Source organism: Dromiciops gliroides, chromosome 3 (genome assembly GCF_019393635.1).
Source record: "Dromiciops gliroides isolate mDroGli1 chromosome 3, mDroGli1.pri, whole genome shotgun sequence".
NCBI lineage: Eukaryota > Metazoa > Chordata > Mammalia > Microbiotheria > Microbiotheriidae > Dromiciops > Dromiciops gliroides.
Genome location: NC_057863.1, coordinates 651,676,626 through 651,704,245, shown reverse-complemented (window position 1 = coordinate 651,704,245; position 27,620 = coordinate 651,676,626). Strand labels below are relative to the sequence as shown.

Below are 27,620 nucleotides of genomic sequence, written 5' to 3'. Positions count from 1 at the left end.
GGAGCCCCTGGGAGCCCCTAGCCCAACTCTGTCCCTTCTCCTGAGCCTCCTCCACTCCCTCCCCCCCCCCGCTTTCCCCACAGCCCTGGGTGGGGTGGGTAGCAGCATCCCTGAGGAAGAAGGAAGGGCAGGGCTCCCTGGGGGCTGTGCTCCCCCCCCCAGCCCAGGCCTCAGACTCTCTCTGTCCATCCATTCTGGGCTTGGGGTGAGGGAAGATGGAAGAGGAAATCAGTGTTTGGAGACCACCCAAGAAGGTGAGTGTGTACAGAGAGGGACCATGTCTGCTGCTTCTGAGAGCAGGCTGGGCTCCCCTGGGGACTCTGGGTATGGGTCAGGAGCCAGGTTCTCAGGCCAGCTTGGGGCATGTCAGGGGACACAACCCCTCTGGCTGGACAGACTTGCCCAGCTCTCATGGGGGACCCTGCTCTCACGGCCCCACCCCTGGGGGAAGGAGAGGACATCCCTGAAGGTGAAGGGATGGAGGGAAGAAATCTGTGTGTCATGTCCTGATACCCAGGACAGGACAAAGCCCCAGCAGTCCTGGCCTTGGGCCTGAGGGAGCACCCTCAGCTGTCTCCAGAGTACCCTGGGCCACAAGAGACATGAGGAGGCTTTTTTAGAGCTTTTTCTCCTGGGCTGAGTTTGGGCAAGTTCCTGGGCCTCAGCTTCATTTTATGAAATGAGAAGGTTGCACTCAATAACCTCTCTGTTCCCTCCTGGAGGACACCCGGACACCCAAGGGAAGATGCCCAGTTTTCTGAGCTCTGCCTCCTCCATCTCTCTTCTGTCTCCAACAAATGTGGCTTCTTCTGGGGTACCTGGAGTGGGGAGGTCCAGGTCCCTCGAGGACCCACCTGCTGTTTTCTCTCTCTGCTATAGGGTGATCACAGCCCTCTCTTGTTCAGCCTGGGGTCAGTTTCCCCCAACCCCCACCCCCATCACTTGTTGTGAAACCCCAGAACTTCCCCAAGGTCACTTCCCAGAGATGGCACTTGGGGGAGGTCCCTCCCTTATGCAAAGAGTCCCCCCACTCGTGGGGAAGAAGCCTAGAATCCCTCTTGCTTCAGTCAGGGGTTCCCAGCCCATCCACAGCAGGCTCAGTCACAGGGGTCCCTGGAGCAGGGGTGTCCTGTTCTCTGGATAAAACCAGGCAGGGCAGCAGATGCAGAGTGAGCTGAGAGTCCAGCTTCTGCCCTCTCTGTAGGACTGCTTTAGGGGGAGTTGGGGACTCCAGCCTCCAAAGAGGAGAAGAGACTGATAGAACCTCTTGAATCTCCCAGCCCACAACCCTAAGCTCTGAATGGATAAAGACCAACTTCAGGCCTGGGGAATCTGCTCCCCAGTCACTGTTTTGCATCTTTTATCTCCATGAAAATTTCACTGAGAAGCCCAGAATTAGCTCATTTCTAGGCCCCTGAAAATGGTAGTAAAAGATCAACAATGGGGGGCAGCTAGGTGGTGCAGTGGATAGAGCACCTGCCCTGGAGTCAGGAGTACTTGAGTTCAAATCAGACCTCAGACACTTAACACTTACTAGCTGTGTGACCCTGGGCAAGTCACTTAACCCCAATTGCCTCACTAAAAAAAAAAAAAAAATCAACATTGGCTCTTGTGCAAGCACTAAAGGTGCAGCATAGAATACTTGATACAGGACAGCCTCCATTTCACCCCACACACAACGCCAAAATGACAAGAAAACATGAAAAATCCCCAAACTCATGATCATAGTAGAGGGCCAAGTCCTGATTTCATCCTCTTCATCAACACTCATTCCATGGCTCTTCCTCAAGCCTCAGAGCTGGAAGATGCTGAGAATATCATTTTCAGAACTTAAAGACCCCTCCCCTCCTTCTCCTCACTCTGAGAATTGGCAGTGCTCACCCTATTTTTACATTATGGTGAGCACTCATCTATTCTCTTTCCTGGACTTGCTTATTATTATTTCTTTTGTAATTATTGCAATTTATTTTTTATCTCAAATTGCTTGTTCCTTTGTCTTTTCCAATAAATCCCATTTTCCTCCCTTTTGGTGTTTTCAAAAATTTATTCTGAAACATCCTCGTGTTTCCTGCCTGTGCCAATCCATGACATGGGACCCCACCTGTCCTTCCTCTGAACCCTTTGAAGTCTTCCATGCCAGTATCTGGAGTGCATGTCACATTCTGTTCAGATGTCCTTGCTTCTCTATCACAAACTCTAGGATGGAATGGTGACTTTCCTCTGGGGTTATCTCCATTTTCATCTCAGCAAAAAGGTTCAAACCTTTTTGGTGAATCCACTCCAGAATAGGGTTTCTCCTTATTGATTCTTCCATGCTTTGAAAGAGGAAACCAGAACTAATGTAGATCAGTAATTTCTTACATTCTCTTCTTTCATGTGCGTCCATGTGTGTGTGTGTGTGTGTGTGTGTGTGTGTGTGTGTGTGTGTTAAAAAGAAATGAGTGAAAGGAGAAACAGAGAAAATGAAGGAGAAAAGTGAGAGAATGAGAAGGAAGAGAGATGAGAGAGGAAAGAGACAGAGAAGAAATGGAGAGACAGAGAGATGGGGGGAGAAAGTAAAAGGGAGAGAGAGAGCAAGACAGAGACAATGAGGAGAAAGGGAGATAGAGACAAATATATCTAAATATATTTATATAGATTATGAATATATCAATATAGAAACAGAGACTGAGACAAGTAAAGATACAGAGGAGGGATAGAGACAGAGACAGAGACAGAGAAAGAGAGAGAGAGATTGAGAGAGAGACAGAGATCCTGCAAGTGTATATACCTGAAATCCTTCATTACAACCATATCATGCCTTTGTGTCAGACTTGTGATCAAATTGACAAACTCCATATCTCTGTTGCCTCTTATATCTCCATAGTCTGTAGCATGGGGGAGAAATACTTTTGTTTCTTCCTCCTTTGGCCTTCTTCCAAATACTCCATTTCCTACCTTTGCCCAACTGGTTCCCCAATTTCCTTCTTATGAGCAAACTGAATCAATATACCATGCTCCTCCCTTCTTGATTTTGCTTACTCAATTAACTGGATTAACATCTGAGGAAAACACAAAATTAAAAATTATAACCTTAAATGTAAGTCTCCCCAATTTTGGAAAAAGAATGGATGGAGGGCTTCAATAAAAGCAATAATATTTGGCCCAATGGCATCATATATATGTATATACACACACACATATATGTATATATTATATTTAGTTACAATAAAGGGGCAGCAAAATGGTTTTTTGCTTCCCATAATCCCCCAAAGCATTGTCTGTCATATGGCTTTTGAACATGAATACAAAAAGAGCGAATTAAATGACCACTTACACTGCTCTTTTCCTCACACATGCATGTTTCTCTCTTGGTACAGTTTTTCTTGTTGAATTCAATAAAACTTTGTCATGTCAAGAGAGAGAATGAGGGAAATCACCCGGGGCCTGCAGACATGGCACAAAATAATATCAGCACCATTTGAATAAGTAAAACAGGCAGTAGAACAGGACTGTGAAGCATGACTGCATGACCTGGGATGGCATCTTCCACATTGATGCCTCCACCTTATGTTATCTGAGCAGCATCAGATCTCCACATTTACATGGATATCTTTGGTGTATGGGTGGGGATCCAGCCTCACACCAGGTAATCTAAGGAGGCCTGAAGTGAATCAATTAATCAATCACTTAATATCAGTTTAAAGTAGGTATTAAGGGACTTCCCCTTAAACTCCCCACAATGTGTGAAAAAGCTTTGGTCAATTTGAAGGCATTCTAGTACATTTCGCCATTGGATGAAAGCAGATATCCACAAGGGAAGCATCATGGGAGTGAGTGAAAGAAGCAGAGGCACCACAGAGCAGATGCACCAGGAGGGCAGCCCAGGGCTGGCAGACTCCCAGCTTGGGAGGGCCTTGAGGAGGCCTACCTTGGTGCATAAAGCAGGGGATGGTGGCGGGTCGGGGAGGCCCAGAGGAGAGCCCTGGGGGAGTGTTCCACTTCTCCCCACCCACAGCCCAAACTGTCAGCATGATGAGTGGGAGCTGGAAGAATGAGATAAGGGGAGCTTTGGACTGACTAGTCTGTGCATGAGCTTATCCTCCCCTTGCCCTGACTTGACAGTAAGATCCTTGAGGGCACACAGATCATCCTTGTTTTCTTTCACTCAGCAGCACTTTGCCCAGTACCTGCCACAGGGCAGCCCTTCACATGTCCTGGCAGAGTCTATAATCAATAGCTTGGAGGATGGGGCCTCAGCTGCCTCAATGGCTCATATTAAGGGCTGCTAAAAGAGTCCAGCAGTTCCCAAGGGAAAAGAATGGGGCTTTGGCCATCTCCTTGCTGCTGACGCTGTGGTTGGTGCTCTTGTCTTTTCCCCACCTTGGCTGCATTGTTCCTCCTCCAATGTCAAGCGTCTTCCTGGGATCCTGTCTTTCCGTTGTCCTCTTTGATGAAAATGTAAACTTCCCTAAAGACTGGGAACCCTTTGGGTTCCACATGCATGTTCATTTCTCTCATAATAACCCTGGTTTGCACATGTCTCATGACCTTGTGATTGCCTCCTGACACTTGGCTATTGTTTTTACTGATACTGAATCCTAAGAAGGTGAAAGAGAAGACAGAAAGGTGCTATGACTATCAGAATATTCATGACAAAATTGTAGTGGCAAAAATACTATAATCAGCACAAAGAAATGGGAAAGGGTCTATGCAAGGTGGTGGGAAGTCTAACTAAGTTATGTCACATGAAAATACTGGAATATGGTGGTATAAAATTGAAGTGTGAGGGGGCAGCTAGGTGGTGCAGTGGATAAAACACCAGCCCTGGATTCAGGGGGACCTGAGTTCAAAATCGGCCTCAGACCCTTGACACTTACTAGCTGTGTGACCCTGGGTAAGTCACTTAACCCTCATTGCCCTGGAAAAAAGAAAGAAAGAAAGTGTGGATATATGAATGCAGAGAAACATAGGAAGATCAGTATGAACTGTGAGCAAAGACCACAGGAATCCCCACACAAAGAACTGGCCTTCTGTTAAGAGTCACCAGGCATTTATTAAGCCCTTACTGTGTGTCAGCCACTGTGCTAATCAGGGAGGATGCCAAGAAAGGCAGAACCAGCCCCCATCTATGAGGAATCGTCATTCTCATGGGAAAACACGATGTCAACAGTCGGGCATGTAGAAGAGAGATGGAGAGCAGAGGAGACAAACAGGAAGGGGAAGTAGCACAGCCCCTGGAGCTGAGACTGGATAGAAGCCTGGACTTAGGAGAAGAGGGTGACAAGCCTTCCAGGCCTGGCCCAAAGGCCTGGGGATGGGAGATGGAATGCCAGGCCTGAGGAGCAGGCAGGGGGCCAGTGGAGCTGGATTGGAGAGTTCTTGGAGGGGAGTAAAGTCGTAATAATGAACGTCACCGTTTGTGTAGCCCTTCAAGGTCTGCAAAGCACTTCAGAAATATCACATTGACTCCTCCCCACAGGCAGGGAGGGAGGTGCTGTTATTAGCCCCATTTTACAGGGAGGAAACCTGAGGCTCACCCAGGGGAAAGGCCCTGCAGGAAAAGCCTGGGGCAGGATTTCACCTCAGGTCTTGCTGATCCCAGCTCAGTTACACAGGACAGGGGCAGCTGTGTGTGATGGGCGGCCCCTGCTCTGGCCCAAGCACTGGTCTCTGCACCCCTACATACCCTCACTTCCAGACAACATCCCTGGCCACAGGCTGTGCACCAGCTCTGTCCTCCCCCAGCCCTTGAGTCCTGAATATCCCTGGAGCTGCCCCAGGACAGGAGACCCCACCCTGCTGAGCTCAGCTAAGGAGGACAGGAGCCCATTGGGGAAGACCACAGGGCTTCCTCTTCTGAGGACAGGCCTCCCTCTCTGTCCACCCAGGGGCTTCCTCTTTTAGCTTCCTCTTTCCCCTGAGCCTGACAGAGATGACCAGAGGGACCCTTGGTGTTGGGAGAGTGACACTGTGGCCCCCAGAACCTGGCTCTCTGCTGCCCCAGAGATGCTGCTGCTGCTGCTGCTGCTGCCCCTGCTCTGGGAGGGTGAGTGGGGCTGGGGCAGAGGGAGACTGGGCTGAGGGGTGTGTGAAGAGTTATAAGTGCTGACCAGGCCTCTGTCTGCCCTCAGGGTCCTTGTCTCAGAGACTGTATGTGCAGCCCTCCGTGAGTGTGCAGGAGGGGCTGTGTGCCCGAGTCCCCTGCACCTTCTACTACCCCTCACCCTTTAACAGCAACCCAGTTTATGGCTATTGGTTCAGTGAAAGGAATAATGTTTACCATGGGACTCCTGTGGCCACAAATGACCCATTTCGCATGGTTGAGGGGACAGCCCAGGGGAGATTCCATCTCCTTGGGGATCCCAGGATGAACAACTGCTCTCTGAGCATCACAGATGCTCAGTTCTCAGACCGTGGGAGATACTTCTTCCGTGTTGAAAATGGACATGAAAAATACACATGGAAGCCACTTTATGTGACTGTGAAAGGTAGGAGGCTCCTGTCATGGGAGGTTGTCAGGGTGTGGGGCAGGGAGGTCTGGGGAAACGACTGGCTTTGGTGTCCCCTCAAGTTCCATGTGAGTGGGGGGGGGTTTAGAGACCATGGAGCACAGTTGGGGACCACACTTAGGGAGGGAGCAAACCCAGGGCAGGGTCTGAAGAACAAGCCTGAAGCTCCAGAGCTACAAAGGGCTAGAACCTGGTGGGCTCTTTTTTGGTAGCCACTAGGCCCCAGGCAAGGCTGGGAGGGGCCTGGTTTGTGCTGGAAAGAAGCCTGTATCTGCTGCAAAAGGAATTAGGTTCACATCCCAGATTTCCCCACTCCTTCTTCTTTTACCATGTGAATTCCCCCCTCCCTCTATGACTCAGTTTCCTCTTATGTAAAATGAAGGCGTTGTTCTCTCTTGCTTTTAATGGAACTTCCTCTTAACCTCTAATCTCTGAGTGTCTCAGGCCCTGAGGATGGCAGGGGAGGTTCCTGGTAAGGATTAGGGGCACCAAGGGTGTCATACTATGAGGGGACACCTGAGGGACTTAGGGGATGGTGCAGGTACCAGCATCTGCAAGGACACTTGAGTCCTCATTCCCCTCCCCCTCCCCTGGCTCACTGTCTCTCTCCTCTCCAGGCTTGATCCAGAAGCCAGACATCAGCGTTCCAGAGGTGCTAGAGTCAGGGAAATCAGTGACTCTGAAGTGCACATTTCCCTCGGACTGTGGGGGAAATAGGGCCTTCAAGTTCTCCTGGAGGGGGGCTGCCCTCTCCTCCCAGCCAGGAACCTCTGGGACCTCCCACTCCTCAGAGGTCTCCTTCATCCCTGGGCACCAGCATCATGGCACCAGCCTCACCTGTCAGGTGACCTTGCCTGGAGGTCGTTTGAGCCCAGAGAGAACCATCCAGCTCAATGTGTCCTGTGAGTGCTGGGGCAGGAGGTCTGCTTCCCACAGGGGAGCGGGGCTGGGGAGGGCTGCATCAAGATGCCAGGGTCCTGGCCCAGCCCTGGGAAGCCAGATCCTTTTTCCTGGGCCAGGGCAGGAAAAGCTGTATCTCAGCAGATCCCTGTCTTTTCTCTCTCTCAGTTTCTGTGCTGTCATGTACCAATGTCAGTCAGGCAGGGATTCGCTCAGATAGCTCCCAAGCTCCCTTCCCACCCTGATATTCTGTGGTTCTGGAATTTCCTGTCTTCTCTGCTTGATGCTGGTTTGGACAAAGAGCACCCCCCCCGCCCCCCTCCCCAACCAGCCAGCCTCCTCCTTCTCTTGCAGATGCTGTGCAGAATGTGACCATCACCATCTCCCAGGACAACAGGACAACAGGTGAGAGCAGAAGCCCAGGTGAGGACAGGGAGGAGACCCCTGGGGCTTCAGCTTTTAGACTGAGGGTGAGCCTGGATGTCAGGGAGATGGGGGAGACAGGAGACGCCCCTCCTCTCTGAATTACATCAGCTCCTATTTAAACATGACTTTGAGGGTTAGAAAGCATATTCCTTCCTTCAACCCTATGAGATAAGGAGGGGGGAGAGCTCACATCCCCATTCCTAGATGAGAAAGCTGAGGGTCAGAGCTATGGGGAGGGCCTGGCAGAGTTCACACCTAGCAGCAGAGAGATGTGAACTCTAAATGTAGAGTCTAAAGGTAGTGTGACCTGTCCACTAAACCAGGCTGGGGCTGAGAGGGACAAGCCCCACCCAGATGTTCCAGGTCCCAGGGCAGTGCTCAGTCCACTGTCCCTATCAATGTCTCCCTCTTGGGGAAGCTGAGCTGGGATGGAACAGTCCAGGCCACATGGGAGGCTTTGCTAACTTGCTGCATTCACTGTGGTTTCAGGACTGATCTGGGGAGGTCGAGGGGCTTGTACAGGAAGAGGCCATGGGGGGAATGGGTTTAGGAGTGAAAAGCTAAAAGGATGGGGCCTGAACTTTGGCCCTCCAGGCTGAATTTTAGACATTCAGTCAGAACACTGTAGTTTTTGCTTTGAGGCCACAAGGTGTTGGATGTGAGGAAACTGGCTCCCGCTTTTGATCACATTGGGCTCTTATGTTTAATTTTTTTTTTTTTTTTGCAGGGCAATGGGGGTTAAGTGACTTGCCCAGGGTCACACAGCTAGTAAGTGTCAAGTGTCTGAGGCCAGATTTGAACTCAGGTCTTCCTGAATCCAGGCCCAGTGCTTTATCCACTGTGCTACCTAGCTGCCCCCACATTGGGCTCTTGTGAAACTAGATTCCCAGCCTCACGGTGTAGACATTTCAGTCCCCTGAGAGCTTTCTTTGTTTCTTTGTTTCTTTTCTTTTCTTTTTTTTTTTTGTGGGGCAATGAGGGTTGTGACTTGCCTAGGGTCACACAGCTAGTAAGTGTCAAGTGTCTGAGGCCAGATTTGAACTCAAGTCCTCCTGAATCCAGGTCCAGTGTTTTATCCACTGTGCCACCTAGCTGCCCCCTCATTTTTTAAAAAATATTTCTCCACTAACTCATACAGTAAAGAAAGAGAGATAATAAAAGAAAGGAAGGAAGGAAAAAAGAAAGAGAAGATAAATTAAGAAGACCTGAGGGAAAGTCTGGGAAGGTGACCCAGGCTGAGTGAGTGCTGGTAGCAGAAAGAGAAACAGGTGAGGACTCCATTTTCTGGCTCTGGGCATCAGCCGGGTAGGATGGAGGGGAGTGAGAAGGGGGCAGGAAGTCCGGGCTGAGTTGGTCCTCTTCCAGTTTCCCCTTCCTTGTGTGACCTTGGGGAAGTCACATCAGCTTTCTAGCTCCCAGTTCCCTGATGGATACAGTGAAGGTGGTGACTGTGTGATCTCTGAAGTCCCTCCAGGTTCTCACTGGGACGTCCTGATCTTTTTCAGTTTGGGTCCCACGAGAGAGCTCACCTCTTGTGGTGCAGGAGGGAGGGTCCCTTCACCTGCTCTGTGCTGCCCACAGCAATCCCCCAGCTACACTGAGCTGGATGCTGGGGGACCAGACCCTGGCCTCTTCCCAGCCCTCACATGATGGAATCCTACCCTTGGATCTGCCCCACCTGAGGCCAGCAGATGAAGGGAACTACACCTGCCATGCCCAGCATCCTTTGGGCTCCAAGCAGGTCTCCCTGAGATTCTCTGTGCACTGTGAGTGTGAGGGGGCTGGGGACCACAGGGTGCTTGGGTCCTGGTGGGGAAAGGAGAGTGTCACACACTAAAAAGCAGGTCTCCTTTGTTTTCCCACAGATCCCCCAAAGATGCTCAACCTCTCTTGTTCCTGGTTCAAGGGTGTCTTACTCTGTACCTGTTCTGTCCAAGCAGAGCCAGCCCCCTCCCTGCACTGGCAGGTGGGGGGGAAGCTTGTGGAGGGCAATAGTAGCAGTAACACCTTCCAGGTGATATCGTCCAGGTCTGGGCCATGGGCCAACAGCTCCCTGAGTGTGAAGATGGACAGGGTCCCCAACATTGACATCAGCTGTGAGGGGAAGAACCTACAAGGGACCCACACCCTTCTCTTCCAGCTAGTGCCAGGTGAGGGACCGAGGAGGGAGGCTCTTGGGGCAGAGGGCAGTGAGGCAGAGGGCCCACCATGGCCACCTCCACGTTCACCCCAAATTTCCCTTTTGTGCAGATAGGAGCACTCTGTCCCATGCGTTCCAAAAAGGTATCATCACCGGGGTCCTCTGTGGAGCTGGTGTCTCAAGTCTGCTGGCCCTCTGCCTCCTCCTCCTCCTGTGAGTGCCGGGGCTGGGATGGGCAGGGGCTTGGGGGCGGGGGTGGGGGGGATTCAGGAAATTACAACCTGCTCTGAGGTCGCAGAAATGCTCAGATATTGATGAGCCCCTGAGTTCAGGCACAGATTTCCTAGGACTGTGAGATATAAGATTGGAAGGGAAGTTTCCATGCCCTTCCTTCTGCAGATAAAAAATCCAAACAAGCTGAGATTCATGGAGCAGAAGTGACTTGCTCAAGATCACACATATGACCTGGTATGTTGTCAAATCATCACTTCAAACAATCCAGGCCCCTGATTCCAGATCCAGTGGAGCTTGATGATCAAAGGGGGAGCCCGTGGTACTGCTACATCTATGTATATATGTGTCTCTATCGATCTATAGATAGAGTAAAAGGACTAGAGCTATGAAGATCTGAGTTCAAATCCTGCCTCAGGCATTTAGGAACTATGTGAACTGGGCAAGACACTTACACTCTTTGCCTCAGTTTCCTCATTTGTAAAATGGTGATTGATAATAATAGCAACTCACTTGCAGGGCACTATATAAATGTTAGCTTTCAGAATTCAATGGATCAGATCTATAAAGTGCTTGGTACAGAGTCTAGCACATAATAAGTGATGCATAAATGTTAGATATCACTTTTATTATTAATATTAAATGGGGTCCTATCCATTTGTAAATTGCTTAGTAAAATGCCTAGCATGTAGTAAATGTTATACAAATGTCAGCTATCATTATAATTATTATAGAATGGGGTCCTATCTTTAAAGTCACTGACACAGTGCCTGGAACATAGTAGGTACTTTATCAATTCTTGTTTCGTTTTCTTGTCCCTTCCCCCTTTCAAGTCACCAAGCTGAGTGATGGGCTCAGTGTCTCTCATCATATGTAGTAGAGCTCTACCCCACACCATGCAGTGCCCTTCACACAAAGCAATGAGATGAAGATGAGGTGGACTTTTGAATGGGCCTGCATATTCCTCAAAACAGGCCTTTATATTATCCTGGACACGAGGAGGGAAGATTTCCTGGGAAAGAGGCTAAAAATTCTGCTCTTTAAGAAATTAGGACACTTGCCTTTCTCCATTTTGTGGAACTTCTGCTATTTAAAAACGTTTTGTTTTGTTTTGTTTTGTTTTTTCAGTAGAAGAATATTTCTCTCACAAAGAGAAAAAGAAATGCTCATATCCTTTTTAGAAAGATTTCTAGTCCAATAAAACTCCAAATTGACATTGTGATATGGTTTCTTTAGTCCCTTTGTTGCTTTCATCACATCCTTTTCTCTCCATCGGTTGTTTCCCGCCATGGAGAAAGCAGATACAAGATCAGAATCTACATTTTGTTTTCAGTGAATGATCGTTTTCCCCATCTACAGCGAGCAGTGGTCCTGTGTCTTTTTCTACATTTCTTCTATTTAAAAATCTTTTTTATTTTCCTTAGATTCTTTCCTCAGCTTCAGTCCCTGCCCATCTTGAATATACCTGATCACACCTTTCCAGAGCCTTGGTCCACTTGCATTTATTCATCCTCATTGCCTGTTTTTGTTTTTGTTTTTTTAAAACCAAGTTGGTTGGTGAGCTAATCCTACAACCGCACATGTTTTTTTTTTATATTATTTTTCACTTTTTATTTTCATTTTTAAAATTACAACCTTTATTTTCAGTTCTGAATTTTTCCTTACTCCTATTCATTGAGAAGGAAAGAAATACAATGTTCTTTATACATATGAAGTCATCAGAAACACATTTCTATATTAGCCATATAGCCAAAAAAAGAAGAATAAGAATAAGAATAAGAATGTGCAAAAATGCTTCAATCTTCACTCAGAGTTTATCTTTTCTCTCTCTGCAGGTAGATAGAGTTTTGCTCATGACCATTGAAATTTTTTGGATCATTTTCTTGATCAGAAGAGCTAAATCTTTCATGGTTGATCATCCTGCATGTTGTTACTGTGTACAAGGTTCTCTTGGTTCTGCTCACTTCATTTGCTGTTAGTTCACATAGGTCTTCTCAGGCTTTTCTGAACTCATGCACTTTTTCATTTCTTATAGCACAATAATATAATAGTATTCTATAACTTCTTCAGCCATTCCCCAATGATGGGTATCCTCTCAATTTCCAATTGTTTTGCCCCCACCAAAAGAGTGGGAGCAAGAATTTTAGACATATGTCTTTTTCCTTTTTCTTTGTTCTCTTTGGAGTATAGACCTAGTAGCAGGATTGCAGGGTCAAAGGGTATGCACATTTATAGCCCATTGGGCAGGATTCCAAATATTCTCCAGAACAGCTGGACCAATTCACAGCTCCACCAAATGTGCATCAGTATCTGTATTTTTCCACATCCCCACCAGCAGTTGACATTTTCATTTTCTGTCATGTTAGCAGTATAATGGGCATGAGGTGGTACCTCAGAGCTGTTTTCATGTGCATTTCTTTCATTATTAGTGACAGAGTATTTTTTCATGACTCTCAAAAGCTTTGATTTCCTGTTCTGAAAACTGCCTTTTTTATATGCTTTGCCCATTTCTCAATGGAAACATGTCTCTTCTTTTTATACATTTGGCTCAGTTCCCTAGATATTTGAGAAATGAGACTTATCAAAGAAACATGATGTAATTTTTTCTGTTTCCTGCTTTCTTTCTAATATTGGCTTCCTTTTTCTGTGTGTGTGTGAAAACACTTTTCCATTTCATGTAATCAAAAATATCCATTTTGCCTCCTGTTATACTCTCTAGCTCTTCCAGAGGTTCCTCCCATATCTATAGATCTGACTAGTAATTTTTTCCAAGTTCCTCTATTATACTTCGGATATCATCCTTTGCATCTAAATCATGTTTCCCTTTGAGCTTATCTCCATCTGTGGGGTGAGATATGGTCTATACTTTGTTTCTGCCAGACGGGTTTCCAGTTTTCCCAGCTGTGTTTGCTGATCCAATAGCTTGGGTCTTTGAGTTTGTCTGTGGGTGACACTAGGTCCTGTGGTCATTCACTTTGGAATATTGTGTGCTTAATCCATTAATGAACCTTCTTGAGACTCTTCTAATGATTACTGCTTTGTGGCACTGCTAGGCTTCCTTCCCTTCCTACTTTCTGTTGGGTAAGATGAATTTCTAAACCTGATTCTGTGTGTGTGTGTGAGTGTTGTTTCCTCAATGAGCCAGTTCTTTTTTTTTCTTTTTTTTTTTTTTAAGTGAGGCAATTGGGGTTAAGTGACTTGCCCAAGGTCACACAGGTAGTAAGTGTTAAGTGTCTGAGGCCGGATTTAAACTCAGGTATTCCTGACTCCAGGGCCAGTGCTCTATCCACTGCACCACCTAGCCGCCCCAATGAGCCAGTTCTAATTAGAATGAGGTTAAAGTGATTCCCTCTCCCCTGCCTCTATTTGCCCCTCCATTGTAAAAGCTCTTCCTTCCATCTATTTTTTATGTGACAATTTCCCTTATTTCTTTCCTCCCTTTCCCCTTTGCCCAGTGAATTCCTCTTTCTCCCTCTTACATTCTTTTTGGACCTCATCTCAATATGATAAAATTATACCTGTGCCCCCCTATGTACACAGCTTCTACCTGCTCCAATAATGACAAAGTTCTTCAGAGTTATATGTATCATCTTCCCAAATAGGAATGTAAACAGTTTAACTTACAGAGTCCCTTAGGGTTTCTCTTTCATGTTTACCTTTATATACTACTGTTGTATCTTCTGTTGAAATGTCAGATTTCCAATTCAGCTCTGGTCTTTTCATCAGGAATGCTTAAAAATCTTCTATTTCATTAATTTTAAATATTTCCTTTGTAAGATTAAACTCAGTGTTGCCAGTTAGCTTCTTCTTGATTGCAATAAGGTTGCTTTGCCTTCTGGGACATCGTATTCTAAACCCTCCACTCCTTTACAAGTGGTTGTTCCAGTATTTCAGTTGGGTCTGACACTTCATGACTCCATTTGGGGTTTTCCTAGCAAGGATACTAGAATGGTTTGCTATTTCCTTCTCCAGTTCATTTTAGAGGTGAAGAACCCGGAACAAACAGGGTGAAATGACTTTCCCAGGTTCACACAGCTATTAAGCTTCTGAGGCTGGATTTGAACTCATGAAGATGAGTCTTCCTGACTTCGGGTCTGGTGCCCTATCTACTGTCCTATCTAACTGCCCCTTATAATACCTAATGCTAAATCTCATGTGATCCTGACTGTGGTGTCACTCTATTTAAATGATTTCTGGTTGCTCCCAATGTTTTCTCATTGATGTCAGAGCTCTGGAATTTGGCTGTAATATTCCTGGGAGTTTTCATTTTAGGATCTCTTTCAGGAAGTGATCAGTGATTTTCATTTCTTAAGGATGGAGACAACAGGGAAATGTTTATTGATGGGGGTGAGGAGTCAGGAGATAGGCAGAGATTTAAGACAACAGAGAGTGGATGAGGTCATGAGAGCATCTGATGCAGAAAGAGATGGGGTCAGGGACACAGATATAGGCTTTAGCCTTGAATATAAGGAGGACCTCTTTTTCATCTACAATCAGAGTAAAGGAGGAGGTGAGGTAGACAGACATCTCGTGATATGTCTCAGTGATGTGAGGAGAGGAAAAGGCAAGAAGAAGGAATTCTCAGCAAATGGACTCAGTCTTTTTGGTGAAGTCTGAGGCACAGTCCTCGGCTGAGCAAGTAAGGGGTAAGGTGCCAGGAGAGATGAGAAGGTTTGGGATTAATTACTACTCTGGCTAGTGGGATGGAGAATTGATTAAGCAGGGGTAGAAGGATTGCCTTGCTCCAGTGAAGACCCATTTGGGAAGCACAGTGGAAAATGCCTTCATTTCCTGATGATAGAAAACAGTGTTATCCCATTGGGTCACAGGATTTAGAACCAGAAAAGACCTTTTTTTTTTGTTTTCTGTTTTTAGTGAGGCAGCTTCTATCCTCTTCTATCATGAGTTCCCTGGAACTCTTCTGTACCATTGCATTGGTGAGAAGAATATAGTCCATCACAGTAGATCAACACTCAATGTTGATGATACTGTGTACAATGTTCTTCTGCTTCTGCTCATCTCACTCATCATCAGCTCACATAAGACCCTCCAGGTTTCTCTGAACTCCTCCTGCTCATCATTTCTTACAGCATAATAGTATTCCATTGTATTCATATACCACAACTTGTTCAGCCATTCCCCAATTGATGGGCACCCCCTCAACTTCCAATTCCTTGCTACCACATAAAGAGCAGCTATAAATATTTTTGTACATGTGGGTCCCTTTCCCCTTTCCATGATTTCTTTGGGAAAAAGACCTAAAAGTGGTATTGTTGGGTCAAAGGGTATGCACAGCTTTGTCGCCCTTTGGGCATAATTCCAAATTGCTCTCCAGAATGGTTGGATCAGTTCACAGCTCCACCAACAATGAATTAGTGTTCCAATTTTCCCACAGCTTCTCCAACATTTATTATTTTCTTTTTTTGTCATTTTAGCCAATCTGATAGGTGTCAGGTGGTACCTCAGAGTTGTTTTCATTTGTATCTCTCTAATCATTAGAGATTTAGAGCATTTTTTCATATGGGAATAGATAGCTTTGGTTTCTTCATCAGAAAACTGCCTGTTCATATCCTTTGACCATTTCTCAATTGGGGAATGACTTGGATTCTTAAAAATTTGATTTAGTTCCCTATATATTTTAGAGATGAGGCCTTTATCAGAAGTACTGGCCTCAAAAATTGTTTCCCAGCTTTCTGCCTTCCTTCTAATTTTGGATGCATTGCTTCTGTTTGTACAAAAATTTTTTAATTTAATGGAATCAAAATCATCCATTTTGCATTTTATAATATACTCTATCTCTTGTTTGGTCAAATACTGTTTTCCTTTCCAAAGATCTGATAGGTAGACTATTCCTTTTTCTCCTAATTTACCTATGGTATCACCTCTTACGTCTAAATCGTGTATCCATTTTGACCTTATTTTAATATAAGGTGTAAGATGTTGGTCTATGCCTAATTTCTGCCATACTATCTTCCAGTTTTCCCAGCAGTTTTTGTCAAATACTGAGTTCCTATCCCAGAAGCTGGAGTCTTTGGGTTTATCAAACACTACGTTAGTAGTGTCATTTACTACTGCCTTTCCTGAGCCTAGCCTATGCCATTGATCTACCACTCTATTTTTTAGCCAGTACCAGATAGTTTTGATGACTGCGCTTTATATTAAAGCTCCAGGTTTGGTACCGCTAACCTACCTTCCTGTGAATTTTTTTTTTCAATATTTCCCTGGAGATTCTTGATTTTTTGTTTTTCCAGATGAATTTTGTTATTATTTTTCCTAGCTCTATAAAATAATTTTTAGGTAGTCTGATTGATATGGCACCAAGTCCATGTCTCTTGATCCTCAGTCCCGTGGTCTCTCCTACACACTCCTGTGATTCGTGGGTTCATGGAAGATGGAGCTTGGAAGTCAGTAGAATGTCACAACTGGAAGGGACATCAGAGACCCTAGAGTCTGATTGCCTCATTTTACCAATGAGGAAGAGGAGACCACTGAAGGAAATGACATGTCCAGGGTCAGGCAGAGATTAAGTGACAGGATCCACATCTAAGGCTCTCTGCACTGCACCAACTCTGCCTTTCTTCCTCCCCAGAGTAAAGATGCTCAGGAAGAAGTCACTGGGAGCAGAAGCATCCAGCAGGAGAGCAGAGGTCGAGTATGCCAACCCCCAGCCCCCAACTGTTCACCCAACTCTGTCCCAAGGCCATCTACCCCCACATTCTCTTCCTTCTTTCAGGATGCTGGGGAGCTGCTTTGCCTAAACTCCCCTTTGCCCTTATTCCAGGATCCCAAGAGGCCGGCCCAGGAGGGGCAGTCCCTGCATCCCATTTCATCAGCTGCAGATGCAGCCTCAACCCCAGCAGCTCCTGAGGATGCACCAGATGAGTTGCATTATGCCTGCCTCAGCTTCCAAGGAAAGAAAGCAAGGGAAGACCATGGATCCACAGACCCCCTCACTGAGTACTCAGAGATTAAGTTCCACTGAGCAGCTGGTGAGGCCTCAGCCTTGGGTCTACATTGGATGGTTTGCTAGTCAGTTTCTCTCTTCCATTATCATTCATTCCACAAACATTTATTAGACACCGTCTCCATACCTATTTGGATAAGATACAGCCCCAGACTCACGGGGGAGTAAAGTCTTGTCAAGGGATAAAACACAAGCCCCTGCCCAAACTGACACTTCTCTTCACATGTTGGGATCCCCTGAGAGTCATCTACTGCCTCAGGCTTCAGGGGTAATGTTTATGGGCCACTGTCTATCCAATACTGTAGCTCCTGAGCCCCCATCAGTGTGATTCCCAATAACATTCCAATGGCATAACAAGAACAATCCATCCAAGCATCCCTCATATAAATCTGACACCCACTTTCCCACCAATGCACACAGTGTATGTCTGTATGAGGGGGGAGAGCGAGCACAAAATTGTAGTTAATGACAATGACGCACTTGTACAGGGAACACGTGTGGCCAAGGCCACTTACCGCTCTGGGACTGCAGGGCCTCCTGACATGTCCTTGTGAAGTTTGCTGATGAGTGTGGTGTCTGTGCTAGACTGGTGGCCCTGTGCTAGGCTAGTCCAATCCACTGCTAGGCTGGGGCACCCTACCACTGAGCTGGGTTAGCTCTTCACAGGGCAGAGCATCTCGCCTGGATGCGTCAGTCCATTGGGCTCACTTGGCTGAGCATCTTTACTATTCCTTTGCTCAGCTGGGCTGGCTCCATCATTAGAGCCACAGTCTCCAGAATATCCCATGTCGTTCTATGCACTGGGGGAGACAAAGGAGACAAAGGCCCTGCCCCCCCCCTGCAGCTTCCAGTCTAGCAAGGAGATAAGACGCAGACTCAACAAATGCTAATCTTTCATGAAATAAAAGAGCATCAGAGAGAACAAAGTGTGGAGTAAGTCCAGCAGTGAGGTCATTTATCCAACATTTTAACTTAGCATTTACTAAGAGCCTTTTCAGCCCCACTTCACTCATGGGGAAACTCAGACTCAACAAGAGGCATCACAGATTTTGACACATAATGGACCTTTGAAGATACTGAGCCAATCCCCTCATTTACAAATCAGGAAATTGAAGCCAAGAGAGATTAAGTGACTTGCTCAAGTGATATACCTAAGGAAATTTCAAACTCAGTTGTTCCCATCTCTGAGCCCAGAACTTTATCCTCCACAGAGCACTGCACAAAATAACAGAACCAGGAAGGGTTAAAGGTAGAACTCCAATTCCCATTTCTTACATTCTTCCTTCCCCCTCCCTCTGTCTCTACCTTCCTTTCTTTCTTCTCCTCTTTTTTTTTACTTCCCTCCTTTCTTTTTTCTTTCCTTCTTTTCTTTTATTCTGTCTGTCTTTATTTTTATTTCTATCTATTTTTCTAGTGGCTATCTCTCCTGTGATTTTATTGGCATTGGGAACTCTATCTACCAGGGCATATTGGTACTTTTAACCTTGGAAAGTAACCTGAATGGCCTAGGGTAGTGAGGTTAATGACATGCCCAGAATCACAACATCAGTTGGGTCAGGAGACAGAGGACAACACTGGCTCTGGAGTTAAAGGATCTGGTTTAAATCCCTCCTTTGTCAGCTCTTACCCTTGTGATCTTGCACAAATCTCTTATCCTGAGTGGCTTGAATTTCCTTATCTCTAAAATGAGGTGATCGGACTAGATCACCTTGAAGGTAACTTGCGGCTTCAAATCTCTGATCCCAAGATTTGAATCTATATCTTCCTGGTGGGAAGGCTAATTCTACAGCAGACTTACCTTGCAAGGACTTAACTGTGTATATACTGTATCTCCTCTTCCCTACACCCTAGGGAAATGTAAGCCTCTTGAGGACAGGCCCTGCTTGCCTCCCTTTGTCTCCCCACTGCCTTTCCCACATTTCATACTTAATAAACCTTTGCTTAATTGAATTCTTTCTCCATGTCCACCATTCCTCCCACTATTGCACATTGCCTCAGAGCTGCCTAGGGAATGGAATGAAGGAGTTGGTCAGCTGGGTTGAGGAGACATACAGAAACTAAAATGGGACTCCCTTGACTTTAGGCAGGGAGCAACCCAGGTCAAGTTGAACCTGAATTCTACTCTACCCTGTGCTTTATGGGCCACTCCCAAGGGCTGCCAGGCCATCAGAAACACTGGTCCCATAAGGTCTTAAATACAAGTTCCAATAATCAGTGTTTTAGGGAAATTTGCCTCTCAAGGATCACCTATTCTAGACAAGTATTGAGCATAATCTCACATTGGTAACAGTGAGAATTCCATTCCAGAAAAATCACATCTTATCTTGATAAGCAGCACTTGTGCTAAGTAGATGCTTTTTCATCTTTCAATTAAATATTACTCAAATAATTTTGTTTCAAGATGCTTAATAACAAACAATGAAAGTCTTGGGATGTGGTGGGTAAGTTCTATTCTTTAGCGTACCCAAATGTTTGAGAGAAATTCTCAATGCAACCATCTCTGTGTCTCCCTGAAGGTATTATTTGCTTATGATCTCAGCAAATTTCAGGGGTGTATTTTAGTTCAATTGGATTTAATTGAACTCAAATAGGCGATGGCCTATTTGAATTATGTTTTAGAGGATATAGTGTTAGTTTTTGATATTACATAAAGATGATCTTGTTGAAAACTCTAATGAGGATTTTTGAATATACAAAACTAGATGTTGGAGTTGATATTTTAAATATTCTAATTAGTCTCTGGGATGCATTATTATATTTGAAAGAGTTTTTACTCCAAAGAGTTTTTACTCCAAATTCTTGATCAAGAAGAATATAACACCATTGCCCTGTAAAGAGGGATAAGGTAATAATTTAATTTAATTTAATAATTTGATGGGAATGAGAATGAGAATTCAATTTTGACTTCAGTTTTTGAGAAATTTCAATTTTTAATTTTTTGAGAATTTTGCTTTTGACTGGTGCACGTATACAGCAACCTCTTGCTTCTAGACATAGCAGGTGAACCTTTGATTTGTGTATTTTTCTATTAGTCTTAGTTCATTTAATTTTTGTGCTGCTTGGGCATTTTTCATTGTTGTGCTTCCTGGAGAAGAATTGTCCCAATTCCAAAAAATAATTAGGAAGTTTCTAATATGGTATTGTAAAAAAAATTATTTGCTAGCTAATCTAATCTTGAAAAATTATATAATTGGACTTATGAAAAATTATAAGTTTAGAAAAATTATAATTGGGCCATGAGTCCTGCCCCAGTCGCCTTTCAAATGTGAAAATATTTTGTTAACTAGGGCTAATTTGGGGGGCTAATCTGACTGGAGGACTAATCTGGGGACTTTTGACTGTTTGGCCATCTGACTGCTGTTAATTTAATGTGGGCCGTTAATAAAGTCCCACCACACTGCTCCACTCCCAAAATTGATAAGCAAAAGATAAAGAAGAGTCTTAATTAAATAATCAAAACAGAGTTTATTGATGAGATACTATTTAAAATTAAGAATACAGGGAAATAAAACGTAGAACCTGACTGCATTGCGGTGGGTCTCTTTCCCCTGAGTCTCTTTCCCACCTGCTGACCTTAGCCGCCTCTCGCCTCAGGGTATGTTATACTTCTCCTGGTCAGCTACTTTCCTCTAACTCCTCTTAATCTTTCCTTCCTCCAGCCTGTATCCTGTGCTGACCCTTCTGTGCTCTCCGCTGCCTCCTGGTCAGTCAGTCTGTCTGTCTGTCTGCTCCATCAGTCTGCCCTCTGCCGCCTTTCTTGTCCGCCTCTCTTAATCTTGTCTGCCAGCCTTTCCTCCTTGCTCCTAGTCCTGCGTTACCGTTCCTCTCGTCCCCCGTCTCTCGTCTGACCAACCTTTGCTGTCTCGTCAGCCTCCCCTTGACCTCTTCTCCTCCTCTCTATCTCCAACCTTTCTAATCTCATCAGCCGCCTCCAGTCCTCTTCTCAGCCCCCTGTCTCCCTGTCCGAACCCCTGCTGTCTAATTCCCAGGTCTATATATATCTTTCTTATCTCCATGCAAATCTTGGGGCTTTTTGCACCCACACAAACCAAGCTAATCTTCCAGTCAGGGCTGCGGCTGGTGGTGGTGGTGGTGGGCGGATGCGCTTGAGCCTCAAGTGCCTCAGCACAGGCTCCCCCAGAGCCCAGTATCTTTCAGATACCTCCGCTCAGGTCGGAGGGAGCTGGGGGCTTTTTCCCCCCAGTTGTCTGACCTGGCATCTTGTACAGCCCATGAGGCTTTTTGGCTCAGCTGAAGAGGAGGGGGAAGGGCACCAGCTCTTCCCACACAGAAGAGACCCTGAGGGCCTAAGGCTTTCTAATCTCAGCCTAAAGGTAGGGTCCCCAAATTAAAATAAATTTCCACAGTATTCATTGATTTTATAGAACTCTTATGTAAAAAGAGAATTTTTAAAATAAACATCAGATTAGTGAACAGAAGCAAGAAACCTATTGTGATTCTAGAAGATTTCTAGGTGTTACAACTCAGATTAGTGATTCTCGAGAAACACTGAAAGGTATATATGATTGTTCTGATGAGAACATATATCAGCATATGACACATGAGAGAAAGGTAATAGAATTACTTTCAAGTGTTTCTATACTAAAGAGATCTTCCATACCTCTTTATTACAAAGATGATCAATGGTATCTGTAAGTTAAGGAAAATTATATTTTGGCCCATTTACACTATTTGTTTATGCAGTATATATTCTTTCTATAAAAACCCTAAGCAAAAGTTTTGTATAATCAATTGATTTTAGAGCTTTTCACCATAAGTCTATGTTCTAATTGATCAATTATTAATGGATGGAAATTATGCATGAATTAATGTGTCAATAATTATTGTTATATACTTTATCGTCAAGTTGTAATTATATATTCATAGTAATATTTAGAATTATTGTATGCTATATCCTGAGCTAAGAACCAAGTACACATTCTTTGTTATCATTATTGTCCTTAACATTTAAATCCATATGAGACTTTCATTATTGGAAGTTATGATTTAGAATATTTTGGGGCTCTAAATTTTATTATTCTGAGTTTAACTCCAGGTATGTTCATCAAGGACTACTGTTGAGCCAATGAGTCATGGTGCCAACAATCTTAAGGGGTTCTACATCTATAAATTACAGGTGGTGGAACTGTCATGGGAAAGGTTGGGAGAATAACTCTTAACAATGGCTGAGGTAGGATTCTTCTGACTTGATTTCCAAGATGTGACACATGGAGCAGAAATATCCCACCTAGCTAAATTTGAGCCTGACTCAATGCCCTTGGCTATATGCACAACTTTTGCTGTAATTGTCCTGGATATTAGGAAAGAATACCTTCCCTACTGTATAGTTTATTTCCCTAATCTTTTATGGTAACTTCCATTAGTCATGTCAGATGTCATATGATGAACACACTATTGGCTTTAGCCTTGACATCTGTTACTAGCTATTTAATATTCTTTAATTTCTTATAATGGTATGAGGATGGTTAGGAAAATGATACAGAGTGGTGAAATCAGGGTATGAATCTTTTGTTAGTTAATATCACACCTGTGTAAGTCCTGTGTTAAAAGAAGATATATCATCATAACTTTAATTTATTATGCCTTAACAATATCCATTCTTGGGCAGCTAGGTGGCCCAGTGGATAAAGAGCCAGCCCTGGAGTCAGGAGTACCTGAGTTGAAATCCGGCCTCAGACACTTAACACTTACTAGCTGTGTGACCCTGGGCAAGTCACTTAACCCCACTTGCCTCACTAAAAAAAAAAAGTCCATTCTTCTTAGAGGTTATTTACATATGGCCTAAAGTTAAAATTGTTTCAATAACTTAATTGAGAAACACTATTGTAGAACTGATTACTTTGTTTTTTTGAAATCATTTTACAATTGAAGTTAATCTGATAACTTTTATATGATCTTGTTCTGTGTATTGAAGCCTGTGCTATTATTGATCAATCCTGTTGTTCTTATGTAAACTATTCAGATGATAATTATGAATGATGTTGAAGAAATATAAAAATTATTAAATAATACATTACAAAGAGCACAGCATACACTTTCTAAATGTTCATTTGTCCATCAGTTGTATGTGATAGATGTTTTCTAAATGTATTTCTGTAGGCATGAACACATATTCTGGATCCTATTTATTTTCCTGATGTGCCATCTTCTGCAAGTATATATCTGCAACCTGTTGTTTTTGACATCCATAACGATCAGTTTCTTTATTATCTGGTATCTAATTTAATATCAGTGGACTTTATCTCACCTATGATGTTTGGATTTTTGTTGACACTTGTACTGTTTGGACTTGATTCTTTCTTCTGGTGAGGACAACACACCGACCAAACATGGACAAGTAGCTGATTCTTCTGCTTCTGGTAAAGAAGGACCTGCAGTTAACATTTTTGCTACTGGATCATCTGAATTTACTACAATCTGAACGACTGTTCCTGAAGGAAATAATGCTCAATCTTCAAACACCATTGCAACTGCTGTAGTTAATACTATGTCGATGTGTATGATTTGTAGCAGGGAAGCAGGTATATTTGTTAATGGAATACCATCCTGTAGTAGCTGTTACACATTCCTTAGGAAGAAAGTAAGATTAACCCTCTCAGGAAGATGTGTTACTGGCAAGAACTGTCCCATATCTGCGAGATTAATGAGAATCCACGATGTTTACTTAATTATAGTACTTGCAGATTTAAGAAATATGTTCAGGTTAACTTGCAGTTAACACATTCTACAGTAATGAATTATCAAGCTAATCCTTTCAATGGTCAATCATGTAAAAACTGTTTGGGACCATCATTTTATGGAAATATTGCCTATCCTTACTGTACTTCTTGTCACTGTTCTAATAAGTAATAGATATTGAGTTTGAGCTTTGCTCTGTTTCTGATTTTTTAAATTGTAACTGTTAACTGAATCAATGCCCCTGTACTAATGTAAGTTGTACCCATTCACCTTATTTTGATTGTGTTCTTGCGCCTCAGTAGGGGATTGCCCCCTCTGGAATTTGTGCTGCCTATAAAGGACTTCTCTCTATGCACTGAATTGTATACATCTTTTAGACTGCTAATGATCCAAGAGACAAATATTAGTATTTGTCTTTGGATCTGTGGTGAGTAAAACTATATGTGTGATCACCTTATTTCTGTCCCAAGTTTGGGGTAAAATTTGCTTAATGCCCAGTTTGGGGCATTAAGCATTTATTAAAGTCTATTAAATATTAGTAAAGACAGCACACATGGCTCTGAAAGATAGGAAAACCTAGCTAGGATCTAGGGGAAGAGAGAGAAAAAGGCACACCACCTATGAGTCTCAGGCCAAAAAGGAAGTCCCTACGTCTCTGTGAGCGGAAACTTCCTGTGGGTCAGACAAGAGTCAGTCCCTAAATGATGCTCCAAGGAAATTGGCCAACATCACACCAATCCATTGGTTCATTGGACTTCAGGGCGGTCCATGAGCAGAGCGTGCTGAGGTCAGAGCTCAGAAAATACCCCTCTGAGGGCCGGGCCCTCAGGTAGGCGTGGTTTCAATCAAGTCAACTTGAAGTGAGTTATTCAGCAAAGTCAATGCAATCAATCTCAAAACCCATTATTTTCTCACAATTGCTCAGTCTTTCCCATCCACTGTAACTTGGTGTATTGGTTTCCAACCAACTATTAGCTTTTCAAGCCATAACATTTTTGTTCTCAATCTTTCTACTTAAAACAAAGTCAAACTTCCTCACACCCTCTCAACATGTTTAAACCATTTGAAGTTGGCACAAGGGCACCCAGAGCAACTATCCAGGGAAAAGAGGGTCTTGGGGCATGTTGGCCCATTGCCAACCACCTGCAGTGTGCAGGGTGTGTGTCCCTCATTTATCCTCAATCATTTTTGTACCTACCATATTATCCCTCAAGCTTTCACTTCTCTTCCCAAATCCTTCAAACTCATTACACAAACTACCCTTCTTTCCTTTCTATTTCAAACATATTCTATTTAGCCAGTGTCTTACTTTCCCAAGTTATGGAGTTTATTTCAACTCAGGATTCTGTCTGTCACAAAATTCAGGTGTTCTGTAGGAAATCCTTGATTGCCTAATTATCAGTTTTGAAAATTAAAAAAAATATATATGTATATATGTATATGTATGTATGTGTTTGTATATACACACATATATATACACACATACATACATTTTATATATATATATATATATATTTGATATATATTTGTGGGAGGGGCAAAGATAGTTTTCTAGATTGAACATAATCTACAAACTTTAATTTGGGGATCTAATTAAACCTGAATTTATCTATCTTTGTTGTGCCAAAAACTCTCTTAGGTTTCCCTTATCAGCCTTTGGTCTAGATCTTATCACCTTGGAGCTGCAAATTAAGCCTCACCAAAGGAAAAAAAACAACAACCATGGAGCTTTTACTCTGAGAGTAATCTTTTCTCTTGATTTCACCTTCCAAAACTAACTCCTTGGGAGAACTTGATGCCGTCTTTTTTTCCAGTTCCTTTACTTAAGCTAATCTTAGAAACCTCACAGAGACAGACAAAAAAGACAAATACTGCATTAGTGACCTTAAAAGCAAAACGTTGAAATCCAAAGTACTTTTTTCCTTGCTTTAATATCTCATACTTCACTTTACCTGTTTTAATATCTCACTTTACTCACTTTGACACACTTCTTTCTCATGGGCAGGTCTTCTTTCTGCCTCCTGGGTAGGCTGAACTTTACTCTCCCTGCACACGTACCCCTTAAAATTTAAGTACCCCCAAAACTTGAAAGCAAGGATTGTAGCTTTAGAGATCTTCTCACATAGTATTAGATGATTGTGTCCCTGTGAGAGTGAGAATTAAGAAATGCTACTACAGAATGAACACTAGACCAGACCTATTCAAACACTAAAAACATTAAATGGGCAGATATATGCTTACCAGAAATAGTCAAGGGGCAGCTAGATGGTGAAGTGGTTAAAGCACTGGCCCTGGATTCAGGAGTACCTGAGTTCAAATCCGGCCTCAGACACTTGACACTTACTAGCTGTGTGACCCTGGGCAAGTCACTTAACCCCCATTGCCCCACAAAAAAAAAAAAAAAAGAAATGGTCAAAGGTTAGAATCAGAAGATTTTTTTTTTTTTTTTTTTTTGCGGGGCAATGGGGGTTAAGTGACTTGCCCAGGGTCACACAGCTAGTAAGTGTCAAGTGTCTGAGGCCGGATTTGAACTCAGGTATTCCTGAATCCAGGGCCGGTGCTTTATCCACTACGCCACCTAGCCGCCCCCAATTAACTTCTTTTTTTTTTTTTTAGTGAGGCAATTGGGGTTAAGTGACTTGCCCAGGGTCACACAGCTAGTAAGTGTTAAGTGTCTGAGGCCGGATTTGAACTCAGGTCCTCCTGACTCCATGGCTGGTGCTCTATCGACTGCGCCATCTAGCTGCCCCTAGAATCAGAAGATTTTAAGCTGGGCAGAGCCAAAATCTCATCTTCAAGTCCCTCAGGAAAGGGCTTCTCTTTAGGTGAAGAAATCTCACCATGAGCACTCAATTTAGAGAGCAATTTTCTGGGACACCCTAAGCAAGACAAGTCTCTTTTCCTCAAGTATATCTTTGTTGTAATTTATAACTGTGATGATTAAAAATAAGGAAGACATAGTTTCTGGGTAATATAATCAAGTTTATCCATCATGACCTGTAAGAGATTGATAAAAATGGATCCTTAACCTCTCGTACTTCAAAGAGACCTGCTTAGCTCCTCCTTCCAGTTTTTAATGCCTTTTGAACAAAATGTAGCCCATTAAACAGCCATCAGATCTAATTGGTTAACATAACCAAATATGGATCGCATTAAGGGGAAGGCCAGAGAGTCCCCTGGAAGGCAACTAGTTCAAAGAATGTAGACAGTACCCAAGCTGAGTGGAGCACTCTGGCTTCCATGTGGGAGTGGTCTGGTGCAGGACAAGTGACGGTAAATCTGTCAGTAACAAAGGTGAAGACTAAGTTAGAGCACCACTTAAAAGAGAGGATTGATGGGGGGAGAGCTGAATCTCCCCATGACCCTGGTTATTAATAAAAAATTCTCATAGTATGAAGTTCCCAGTGTCTACCAGGGCCCTTTGAGTCAGGATAGAGCCTTTCCAAACAAATATGGGGAGAATGGTCAATAGGCGGTAAATGACCGAATAGCTCTCAGCATCATGAAATGATTCAGTGACATAGGATAATAACAGGAGGAACATGAAGACATTTGGAAATACTCATATGAAGTAATGTGAAAGGGGGAAAAGGGACCCCTAACAGTAAAAACCCTAAGATCTGCATAAGAAAAAGTAGGGTATTGCTAATACAGAGATAAATGAAGACAGACCGTGGAGACAAAACAGAGGCAATAACCAGTCAGATTCAGGGACATTTTTCACACAGAAATGAACCTTTAAGTGCAAAATCGTTGTAACTTGATTTTT

General features: G+C 43.8%; 1 protein-coding gene across 1 annotated transcript; it reads left to right on the top strand.

Annotated features, from left to right (window-relative positions):
• Window positions 1-215: 215 nt before the first annotated feature.
• Window positions 216-24,206, top strand: LOC122748287 (sialic acid-binding Ig-like lectin 11). Its single transcript, XM_043993951.1, has 11 exons — window positions 216-254; window positions 5,887-6,028; window positions 6,114-6,470; window positions 7,109-7,393; window positions 7,746-7,796; window positions 9,323-9,583; window positions 9,683-9,967; window positions 10,068-10,170; window positions 16,778-16,835; window positions 16,970-17,177; window positions 23,273-24,206. Exons 1-10 carry the CDS (start codon window positions 216-218, stop codon window positions 17,168-17,170), a joined length of 1,782 nt encoding a protein of 593 aa, XP_043849886.1. The 3' UTR covers window positions 17,171-17,177; window positions 23,273-24,206.
• The last annotated feature ends 3,414 nt before the right edge of the window (window positions 24,207-27,620 follow it).

Coding starts and splice junctions, on each gene's coding strand:
- LOC122748287 (XM_043993951.1), top strand. CDS start 216: ATGGAAGAGGAAATCAGTGTTTGGAGACCACCCAAGAAG. Junction 255..5,886: donor TTTGGAGACCACCCAAGAAG/GTGAGTGTGTAC, acceptor TTCCTCTTTTAG/CTTCCTCTTTCCCCTGAGCC. Junction 6,029..6,113: donor GCTGCCCCTGCTCTGGGAGG/GTGAGTGGGGCT, acceptor GTCTGCCCTCAG/GGTCCTTGTCTCAGAGACTG.